The following is a 10899-nucleotide window of genomic DNA, read 5'->3' as shown; positions in this document are numbered from 1 at the left end:
CATCTGATTTACAATATTCACTCTTTCGCAATCCTGACTCAATTGCGATGTTCATGTTTTTGCATATTGAAAAGTGTTGTCAGCACAGATATAGCACAGACGTAAATCTTTGAACATGTTTTTCTTTAAAACATTGTACTTAAAAAAATACAGCCCTCAGTAACGACATCGAGCTTCTTGCGGAAAACAAAGCTTGCTCGCTTGGTCGCTAACAATGTTACATGCAAGGTAAACAGAATATATAGAAACGTCAAAGTTATCCGATGCCAGCGCTGCGGTGAGTAGTTCGCGGAAATGATAATATTAAAAACTGCCTGTGCTGTCAGAGTCACTTATGAATTTTGATTTCCCGATAAAAAATCAACCCGGTGGCAAAAAACAAAGATGGCTTGTGTTGTTAGCCAATCATATAATATTCAAGACCAACAATTGAAATGGCCTTAAACTCCATTTTGTAAACAAACCTTGTAAGGCCATTTTTTCGCGAACCGAAGACCGCAAAGGCAAACCAACATAATGAACAGGTAAGGGAAAATTCTCCTCTACCCGATTGTGGTTTAGGTTTGCGAATGAAGGTTTCGGTTCGCGAGAAAGGTTTGTTTACAAAATGGAGTTAAGGCCATTTCAATAGTTGGTTTTAATATGAGTGATTTGAGATTTGGGCGTAATTGCTTTTGTAAACAAACGCTTCACTTGACGATTTCTCGCGAATAAAAGTTCAGTCTAGAAAATTAACAACACAAACAGGTAAAGGAATGGTTCATCTAGCATGTGGTGTAATTTGATCCCGAGATTGAGCTTTTATTCGCGAGAAATCGGCGACTGACGTGTTTGATTACAAAAGCAATTACGCCCAAATCTTGAAGTTCTCCAGAAAATTGATTCTAAATTATGGTCTAGTCACACTTTTATATCGCAGCATTAGTTTTTTTATTTTCCGCAGTATCAAGAACTGATTTCAACAATATCCATATATATATATTTCGGAGGTCACTTACACTAATCATAGGAACAAAACCATCTCAATCAACACGATTGCGGCGGGCACTGACGGACGACAATAAACGACAATCACCAAATTGAAAAAGGGCCATCTTTTTGTTTTTAGTTGTGCGGATATTTCGCACTTCCAAGTATCGATCACATCTCAATATTCCACTCTAGCGAACCAAATCGCCGCACTTGTAGCACTTGCAGTCGATCGGTTCCTTGAGGCGAATCTCCATGGTGCCGGAATCGTGCTCGTTCATCCGGACACCGTCCGGATCGTAGCAGTGAGTCAGCTGCAGTTGGCGCTCCCGGAGGAACGATTCCCGACAGCAGTAGCACTCTTTGAGGAATCCGGTGGCGGTGATGACCGACGGTTGCACCTGGCTGTTGCACTTGCCCTCGCACTTGTTCACGGTTACGTCCCCGTTGCAGGTCCTGTACAGACGACCCAGCTCATCGTACTCCTCTGTAAATGGGAATGCCTAATGAAGTGTTCAACCGAATTCGGACGAAAGCGACGAAGCAAACCTTTAATTAGATGAATCTCCGAAGGCAGTGTCTCGCAGGTTTCGTCCCCAGGTTGGTACTGTGCATCCGCTACGGATCGGTACAGCAGTTGCGGAAGCAAAGACATGCAGCAAACAGCTGCCAAGATTTGTCCAGTCTCAAGTCGGTACATCCTAACTGAGCAGTGGTAAACTCGAGGCACAATCACTCCACTTCGACACTTGACGGTGATCTGCGAGGATTTGCGCCCGAGTGGAGATTAATAAATAATTTTCCATATTCGATCCCGGCGGGGGGTTTGCCTGTCTGCTGGACGATGGTGGGGGGCAAGGTTGAAATTTTTCACCAACAACAAGCGATAATCCCTGTGTACTTCATGGGACGTCCTGCTGGGAATGAAACGACTGGGCAAACATGCATTGCAGTATGCGAAAGTCATGTGAACTGGTTCTTCTTAGGTTTTGCATCTTGGGCGTTGTTTCATGAGAGCTTTTCTTTGCTCTCTAACATTGCAGTCAATGACTTGTGACGGGAAATGGGTTTTTCCTATTTTCTGCGTAGTAAGCTGCTGGGCCTGGGGGAAAGTTCACGGTGATGCATTAGTAGACAGTTGCCATTCGGTTGAGAAAGGATGGCGTCGGCCAGACTATGGCCGAATTTTTTTTTCGTCCAGGAATTGCATGCAGAACGTCGTCGTCGAAGGTCAAGAGGCAGGAACAAGCGACGGAAAGTTCAAGGATAATTAACGGGATAAGTTGATGTTTATGTGGGTGCAGTTGTGGTGGGCATGTCGAATTCTTTGTACCTAGCAAAAGTAGACGAACAATGGAAATGGAAAGAATCTGGTTTATGTAGTTGTCGATTTCGAGGCCAACACTGTTCTGACAAATGTTGACCTTTTAGATTTCCAGTATAGCGTTTTTGCTGGCACGAAAATTTACTTTTTATATAAGATGTTGCTTCCTTCGGCAAAGATGTTCAGATGATTGTGTAACATAATTTACGATGGCGCTAAATCTAAAATATTAGGTTGCGCTATCTTATATCTACAGATCCTGCTCATATGGAAGCTTCTTGTTTTCGGAAAAGTTGTTCAGATGGAATAGACCTCTTCTAGGATAAACAGTTTATTTATTTGTTTATTTGTTATGTTTGCATCAACACGCTAAAAATAGTCCGAATGATGTGTTGTAAAAAAGTACAGATTATAAAGACTACATATACTACAGTTACAAACGAAAATAACAAGGAAAGTATTGTCAAGTTACTAAAAATGTATAAGTCTAAAATTTTACACTCTATTAGCTGTTAGCCGTCAAGCGCCTTCGGTCAGCACTCAGCAGTAAAGGCATAGAATCTTTGGCGAAGCATATTCCGTGTCAAGTGGAAATCGAACATCGACGCTGCTCGGTTGAACACTCGCTGCAAGCCGTAAATAGCGCTCCCTAAGCTATAATTAGTTCGAAAAAGTGGAAGTCTTTGCATAAGACTGTTGCGTAGTGATCGAGGTTGAACATCAATGTTCACTTGTTGCAGAATGGCTTCGCAGTCGATTCTTCCTTGCAGAGTATCGGCGACGGTTAAGGCTCTGAATACATCTCTTCGGATACGTAAGGGCTCGACATTGATCAATTGGCAGCGATTATCGTAGCTTGGAAGACGAAGCGGGTATCTCCAAGGCAGCTTACGGAGCGCGAAGCGAAGAAAAAGTCCTTGCACAGATTCAATTCGCTCGGCCCCATTAATGTAGTTCGGGCCCCAGACAGCAGAGCAGTATTCCAACGTAGATCGTACGAGAGAGCAATTGAGCGATTTCAAGCAGTAAATGTCTGTGAAGTTCTTAGTCATCTTGAAGACAAAACCGAGAGTTCTGGACGCTTTGTCGACGACATACGATATATGGTGTGAGTATGTCAGTTTTGAGTCCAGAAAAACGCCTAAGTCTTTCACGCAATGCACCTGTTCGATAGTCGTGCCTAGTAGATGAAAATAATCGGTTGTTTCTTGCGTAAGAAAGATGATTGTACACTTAGCTGGGTTGACCACGAGTCAGCAAAGATGTCAATCTGATTTTGGAGAGACCGGCACACGGCGAGTGAGCGGATGCGCAGAAAAACTTTCAGATCGTCTGCAAACGATAATCGTGGCCCTGTGATAACATGGTGAACGTCGTCGAAGTAAAGGAGAAATACTAATGGTCCCAGATGGCTACCCTGAGGTATACTGGACTTTGCGCAGAAGCTTGCTGAGCGACAAGTACCCAAAGGTACTGTCAGTTGGCGCTCCGTGAGGTATGAACGAAACCATCCCAAAAGATTTCCACCGATCCCTAGCCTATCAAGATTAGCGATCGCAATTTCGTGGTTCAGCTTATCGAAGGCTGCCGTAAGATCTGTGTAGATAACGTCCGTTTGGGTCCGAGCAATCAAACTGTCTGTGATGTAAGACGTTAGGCTCAGCAGTTTCGTAGTTGTGGGACGCCCAGTTATGAATCCGTGTTGATCTATACTTAGATATTGCTTGCAATGCGCATTTAGGGACTCTATGGCAACCAATTCAAAAAGTTTTGATACAGCACTCAGCGACGTGATTCCCCAGTACACAACTATCTTGCTTAAGAGGTACGATCCAAGTGGAAAATTTATTGTCGAATGTCTACTTAGTTTTTACAATCATCTCTGCCTACTACATCTCTTGTTTTAATTTTAACATTTATTAAGTTTTAGTGTTATTTTCAAACAAACTAAGGAATAGTTTTTATTCATCAATTTAATCTATACGAGAACACTTATAAAGAAAGAAATCATTGAAATATCCAGGCTTCCGTTTTTCACGGCAACTACGTTTCTCTTGTGGGATGGCTGGAAGACCCTCAGTATTTTCTTGGACGGCACTTGATGATTGAACTTCGCTAGTCGAGTTCTCATTCAGATGAAAGTGGAGTTGACGAAACATGAACCGCTCGTATCGCAGTGTCATTCGTGGAGAATAATAATAGTCCAAAACATCCATCGCCGCCCGATATAGGTTATCCAGAACACATCCCTCAGTGGTACAGATGTTTTGAGCAACCTTTCTAACGTCTGGACAACCGAAACACATGAGCGCTTTATACATCTCGTCATGGTCATCAACCGCTTTTAAAGCCAGATACGCAACAAACTGATCCCTCCATCTTTCCCAACGAGACGACGTAGGACCATCACCCGTTTCAACAAACGGCGTTATGTTGAAGTTTAGTTGAAATTTAATTTCAAATAATCACCTCAAGTTGTCTTCTTTTTTTCCTTTGGATTTGTCTTCTCAACAAGCTAAGACCATAAGTTGGTCCATCCCTCGGCTTGTTGCCTTGAAAACGTGATTACACGTGATTACACGTTTGATTTTTCCTGTTTTTCCAGTGCCAAATGGACTGAGAATTTTTCTCCTACATTTGGTCTTCTGACGGACTAGGGCCACTTCTGCACCCCCTACGTCATTGAAAATGGACTGGGATTTCATCCGCTATCATTTTCACTTGCGGACTAGGATTTTTCTTGGATCCCCTTCGCTTCATGTTGAGAACAGACTGGAATGACACTACATTCCCTGTGTTTCTCATATGCAGGCTAGAACTGCTAGTTTTCTTCGCTTATTGACCAGGTGCACGGACTGGAATAAATATTCCCTGCGTCATCCTGGGTTTCGCTGTAAGCACAACGGACTAGAACATTGTTCCCTTCGTTTGCTTTTGATTTAATACCCAAACGGTCTGGAAATTTTCCCTTCGTTTAGGCCCAACCGTTTCCGTAACTTATTTAATATTTACCATCAACATTCCCGATATCCTCGTTCCGTTCCGTTTCGTCTCCGTCGTTTTTCCACGCGCTCCGATTTTCCTCGTCGTCAATGTAACAGTGCTAATGGAACCACAACTGTCTTGCTCAAGAAGTACGATCCAAGTGGAAGATTTATTGTCGAACGCCTACTTAGTTTTTACAATCATCTCTGCCTACTACACGGAACTAATGAGATTAGCGGAGAGTTGCTCGTCTTCAAACACACTAGCAAATTTGGCTGAGAACAGGTTGCAAATGTCTTGTTGATTGCCAGCAGTTTTACCATCAAAAATCATGGAAGAGGGTAAGTCGACTTCCCTGCGTTGCTCATTTACGAAGTTCCAGGAGGATTTCGGGTGTGATTTTAGCCGCCGTTGAATCCTCCTTTGATAGTGTTGAAAACAGAGAAGACTTAACCGCTTATATTCGTGGTTGAGTCTGACATAGTAGCAGAATTCACTCAAAAAGCGGCGCTAGTGTACCAGACTATAACAAGGTTCCTTTCTTCTGCAAAGTTGCTCAAATCGACTTATGACTTTTTTGTTTTCATGCAGTCATGCAAATTTCAATTATATCAACTTTGATATATGATAGTTTTAACTATCATACACGCAAACCAAAAATCTATTACAATGAATGTTAGTTCCAGTTCCTATCATCCTCTGTTAATGAACATCGCAACGAATGTTAGGAATTGACCATGCAAGCGATGTAATGGTTTTTTGTCTTTTTTTATTTCGTGTTCCATCTACGCTTTCGACTATACCAGTAAGCTTGTAGAACGACGCACATTGTAGAACATTGTAGAACGACGCACACACTTGTCTCGAATCTCTCCAGCAGAAAAAGCATACGAAGTCGAGCATGCGAGAAAATGAGCTCTTCATGTTTGCTTTTAGGCTAACCATATTCAGAAGCATGGAGAGAGCAGTGGAGAAAGCACAGGTCTGATAGTCGCAACGTCCGTGGTTCGAGTCTAGTCGGCAACCTTTTTTCTATTTTTTTCGACATAATTAATTTCACTCACTAATACAACTCCACATTTTTCGGTCTCCAATTTTCTTACATCGGACCGCAGCAAGGTATATCGCATCCTCGGTTCATGCGGTCTCCACTTACATCCTCTGATGATGAATCCCACATAATTGTAAGCGAATCTTACATCCACCGGTTGGGTGTAGCAACAGTTAACAGACTCGTAGAAAAATTTCTTATCGATTGGCGTATTAAGAATTAAAATCCATCATCTCTGGATTTAAATCAGACCACTTTCATGCCTCGACCGACTTTGGGTTTTGAAATTGCTCCCCCAATGTTACCTTAAATTACATGGCATGTTAGATTTATACTTATGGGAACTGACATCCGATTGATGACCTTGACACAGGGCTGGTAGCAGGTCACTTTTTAGTGACTTGGTCACTATTTTGAAGTCAGTCACTAAAAAGTCACTTTTTACACTAGAAAGTCACTAAAGTCACTATTTCCCTAAAAATAGTCACTAAAGTCACTTTTCCACTACTAAAATAGAGTGAAATTTAAAAATATCAACAAAATGTTTAAAATAAGTACTTGGCACTAAGAAAGTCTACAGTAGTTTTAACAAAATATACATATCAGTTAAAAGAAATTAAAATTTTAACTAGTGAACCGCAAAACTTTAGAACACCAGGAAAACTATTGAGAAATACCTTCAATTTCGATTAAAAATCGGGGAAAATCCACCTCCTTTCCCAGAAAATAAATTGTAAACCTGGAAACTTTCCAAAGATACTTATCGGTGATAGATTTTCTTTCAAGGATGATTAAGAACTTTAAAAAATCCAAAGTAAATTTTAAGAGAATTTCAAAAGATTCTAGGGATGACACCAAGATATATCAGAGAAGAGTACCAAAGTACAGACTACGAAAATCTCATGTAAAATTAAGTGCTCTGAGGACCGATTTCTTCATCTCCGCTTAAATCTTTAACCAGCTTTATCTATATAGTTAAACTTGGCTTAACACATACGAGCGTCGCTTTTGATTATTGTTTAAATTATTAGAGACGCAAAATTCCGCTCTGAAACAATTTTGGAAATAATTCCAATATAATTGAGAGTGCATTTAAACGTGAGTTCTGAGAAGATTTCTATGATGATTGGATGAGGATTCTAGGTCTAATTCTAACAAGAATTCAAAATTAGTTCTGAAATTTCGCTTAAGGGAGCTCTGATGAAAATTCCATGAAAATCCCGTGAACTCCAAAGATGGTCTCTGGGGATAGTTTTAAAAGAATTCTGGGGTGATTTCTGAAGATACTTCCAAGAGAATTCTTAAGAGTTCGAAATAAATTCCGTGAAGAATTCCAATGGAATCGAATTTTGAGGGTTCAATCTCAAAGGAATTGTGAGAAGAGCTTCAAAGTTATTCGGTGATTAATTTTTGTTTTGGGAATTCCGAGGAAATACTATGGGAATTCAATGCAGGGGAGAGTTCCAAGATTATTCTGAGCAGAAATTTATGAAATTTCTGAGGTTAATTGCACGGAAATTCTAAGGAGAATTCAAATAAATTTTAAATTGATTTATGGATGGAGTCTTCAGGGAGTTTCTAGAAGAATCAATAAAAAATCGTAAACAATCTATTTTAACTAATCATGTGTTATTACTTGCAACGTAAATTTAACGATTTACATAGTCGGAGATGCTTAACGTCAAATATCATACTTAAAGTGGATATTTTATACGATAGATGAGGAGATTAAATTATAGAGTTGATAGCTCCGTTATTGTACGGCAGTGTGAAAAGTGTATGTAGGGGAAATGGATCTAATGTCGGCCCTAATTTGGGCCCATAAATAATGTTTCAATACCGACCAAAAATGTCCATTAGTTCCGTCCCAATGACGCGTTCATCTAGATAAAATTGATAAATAGCAGATTTTTAGCGATGGGCCCAATCTTAGATCCATAGGCTAACATTAGAGCCATTTCCCCTACAAAGTAGAAAGCGAGCAAGGACAATCTTGAGGAAGGTACGAATCGGGTAGTTGTTTACGTCAGATGGCGACTTGAGTGAGAAACAATCGATAGAACTGTTTTCGCACATCGGAGGTACATGAGCAAATCGGCAATCATCCCTTTTGCCAGTGGTGGCAGGGGAAACATCCCTCACCAACGGATGAGCTTGGTAAAGGAGATGCTCTACCCTTCCTCAAAATTGGCCTTTGTTCGTTTTCTACTTTCTACATACAAATTTCACACTGCCTTACTATAACGGAACTATCAACTCTTTACTTTCATCTCCTCATCTATCGTATAAAATGTCCACTTTAATTCTTATATTTGATGTTAAGCATTTCCAACTACGAAAATAATCTATTTCCAAGAATGTTGTTGATTGTTTTGCAAAGAATTTCATGAATCCAATATTATTGTTGTAAAAGTTTATTTGTATTTCGAACGCAGAATCAAATTCAAGCTTTTAAAAAATGGGAATTACTATTTGCTAGTCATCATGTATAACTTAAACAAAAGTAAATTATTCAAATCACTTCAAATGCTCTTCACAGGAGATTCCGTTGTGATATTCGATTAAATTAGAGGAATTTATGAAATTTTATTTTAAGTTCCATGACATAAAAAGTTTATTTCAATATCAAACCGTACTTGAATTTCTAAGTTACCATATAAATGGTTACTTATTTAGTATTTACAAGTCACTATTTGGTCACTATTTCCGTAATTTTAGTCACTAAAGTCACTACTATTATATCGTATCAGCACTACCAGCCCTGCCTTGACAAGTCTCGTGTCACTTTTCAAATAGACCAATCTCCATTGATCGATTCTTTTCATCGACTCTCGCTTTTGTTGATATGCATTTGATGTATGGCTGCATTCATATTTCGGGCTAATTTTTGAACATAGTCAAGCCAGTTTTTTATATAAAGGGCGAACACGAAATTATTGCGACACATTCAACAGGGCATAACTTTTTTACCATTGGGTAAAAATCAACCAAATTTTGCACACTTTCTCATTGATGTGTATTGTCTACATGCTGTCAAACTCGAAGTCGTGTTTTTCAATTCAACGAAAATGGAGGTGAACCAACGCGAGTTAAGAGAACAAATTCTTTCCAAACACCTGGAATTTCCTGACCTGTCGCACCGGCAGTTGGGAAAAATGTTGAACATTCACCATTCAACCGTCTCCAGAGTGTTGAAGTGGTTCCAGGAGCGGTTGACGTTGGACCACGGCAAAGGAGCTGGAAGAAAACCGGGACCGGAGAACAAAAAGACGGAGGGAAAGGTGAAGCGGATGATTAAAGCAAATCCCAACGTCTCAAGCCGTGATTTGGCTAAAAAGATCGACATGTCGCAGAGCTACGTCCAGAATGCAAAGAAGAAAGCTGGACTACATACATAAAAGGTACAGAACTTCCCAAACCGCGATGAGCGGCAACAATCGACGGCTAAAACTCGGGCACGGAAGCTCTACGAGAAGATGCTGACAAAATATGGCTGCTGTGTGATGGACGACGAAACGTATATAAAAGCCGATTTTAAGCAAATTCCGGGGTTGGAGTTTTTCACCGGCAAGAGCAAGTTCGATGTGGACGACAAATTTAAGAAGAAAATGTCGAAGTTCGCCTCCAAATATCTCATTTGGCAGGCCATCTGCTCTTGCGGACTGAGGAGTGAGTCTTTCGTGACAAAGGACACAGTAAATGGCGAGATCTACAAATCTGAGTGCCTCGAGAAGCGCCTTTTGTCGTTCTTGCAGCAGCACGACGAAGCTCCGCTATTTTGGCCAGATTTGGCATCATGCCACTATTCTAAAAGTGTCCTGGAGTGGTATGAGGCCAATTCTGTCCATTTTGTTCCAAAGGACATGAATCCGCCAAACTGTCCGGAGCTGCGCCCGGTGGAGCAGTACTGGGCAATAATGAAGCGGGAACTTCGGAAGAGCAAGAAGACAGTCAAAGACGAGAAGGACATGTTAAGAAAATGAAAAAAAAACTGAGAAACTGGTACCGGATGACACTGTAAAGACTTTGATGGAGGGCATCAAGCGAAAATGCGTTCAATTTTACACTCAAGGCTCCATCGATTAACTTTTCTTTTGATTTTTGAAGTAAATATATGTATAAAACTACCCTAAAATTTTGGTTTGATTCTAAACATTATAAGAAAATTGGCATGACATTTTCGGTGTCGCAATAATTTCGTGTTCGCCCTTTACAATAGCCCATTTGAAGAACGCAAGCATTCCGAAGCTATTTTCACACATGATAAGCTCCGCTCCAATACTTTATCGATGCAAATATACACCATTGATAATGTACTGAAACTTTCAATCAAACAGTAGTGCAATACTTGATTGGCGCGTATTTAGTAAGTTTTGAAATGATCGTCTTGAATTAGATGAATATTTCCGATCAAGGACAGAGGAACAAAAAGGTAAATAAACTTAGCTGAAGCGTAACTACGCGTAGTATAGAACAGTCGGCACCACATGGAACGGATAAGAATTTGTACATTTTCTCTTAATGCACTTTTCGACATCACTTCTGTACTTTCAAATTAACACTTTTTAAA

General features: G+C 40.3%; 1 protein-coding gene across 1 annotated transcript; it reads right to left on the bottom strand.

Moving 5' to 3' along the window:
• Window positions 1-704: 704 nt before the first annotated feature.
• On the bottom strand, window positions 705-1755 carry Pburs (Partner of Bursicon). Its single transcript, XM_065219391.1, has 2 exons — window positions 1519-1755; window positions 705-1456 (listed from the first exon to the last, which is right to left on the bottom strand). Exons 1-2 carry the CDS (start codon window positions 1667-1669, stop codon window positions 1161-1163), a joined length of 447 nt encoding a protein of 148 aa, XP_065075463.1. The 5' UTR covers window positions 1670-1755; the 3' UTR covers window positions 705-1160.
• Between the last annotated feature and the right edge of the window lie 9144 nt (window positions 1756-10899).

Source organism: Ochlerotatus camptorhynchus, unplaced genomic scaffold, assembly GCF_037179485.1.
Source record: "Ochlerotatus camptorhynchus isolate MF236.1 unplaced genomic scaffold, CSIRO-AGI_Acam_v1.1 ptg000103l, whole genome shotgun sequence".
NCBI lineage: Eukaryota > Metazoa > Arthropoda > Insecta > Diptera > Culicidae > Ochlerotatus > Ochlerotatus camptorhynchus.
Note: the sequence above shows the minus strand (reverse complement) of the source record. Positions and strands in the feature narration are given on the sequence as shown.

What these genes read in the sequence shown, in the direction of transcription:
- Pburs (XM_065219391.1), bottom strand. Translation starts at nt 1,669, where the DNA reads ATGTACCGACTTGAGACTGGACAAATCTTGGCAGCTGTTTGCTGCATG. An exon ending in GGAGATTCATCTAATTAAAG is followed by an intron (nt 1,457 to 1,518) that starts GTTTGCTTCGTC and finishes TCCCATTTACAG; the next exon opens with AGGAGTACGATGAGCTGGGT.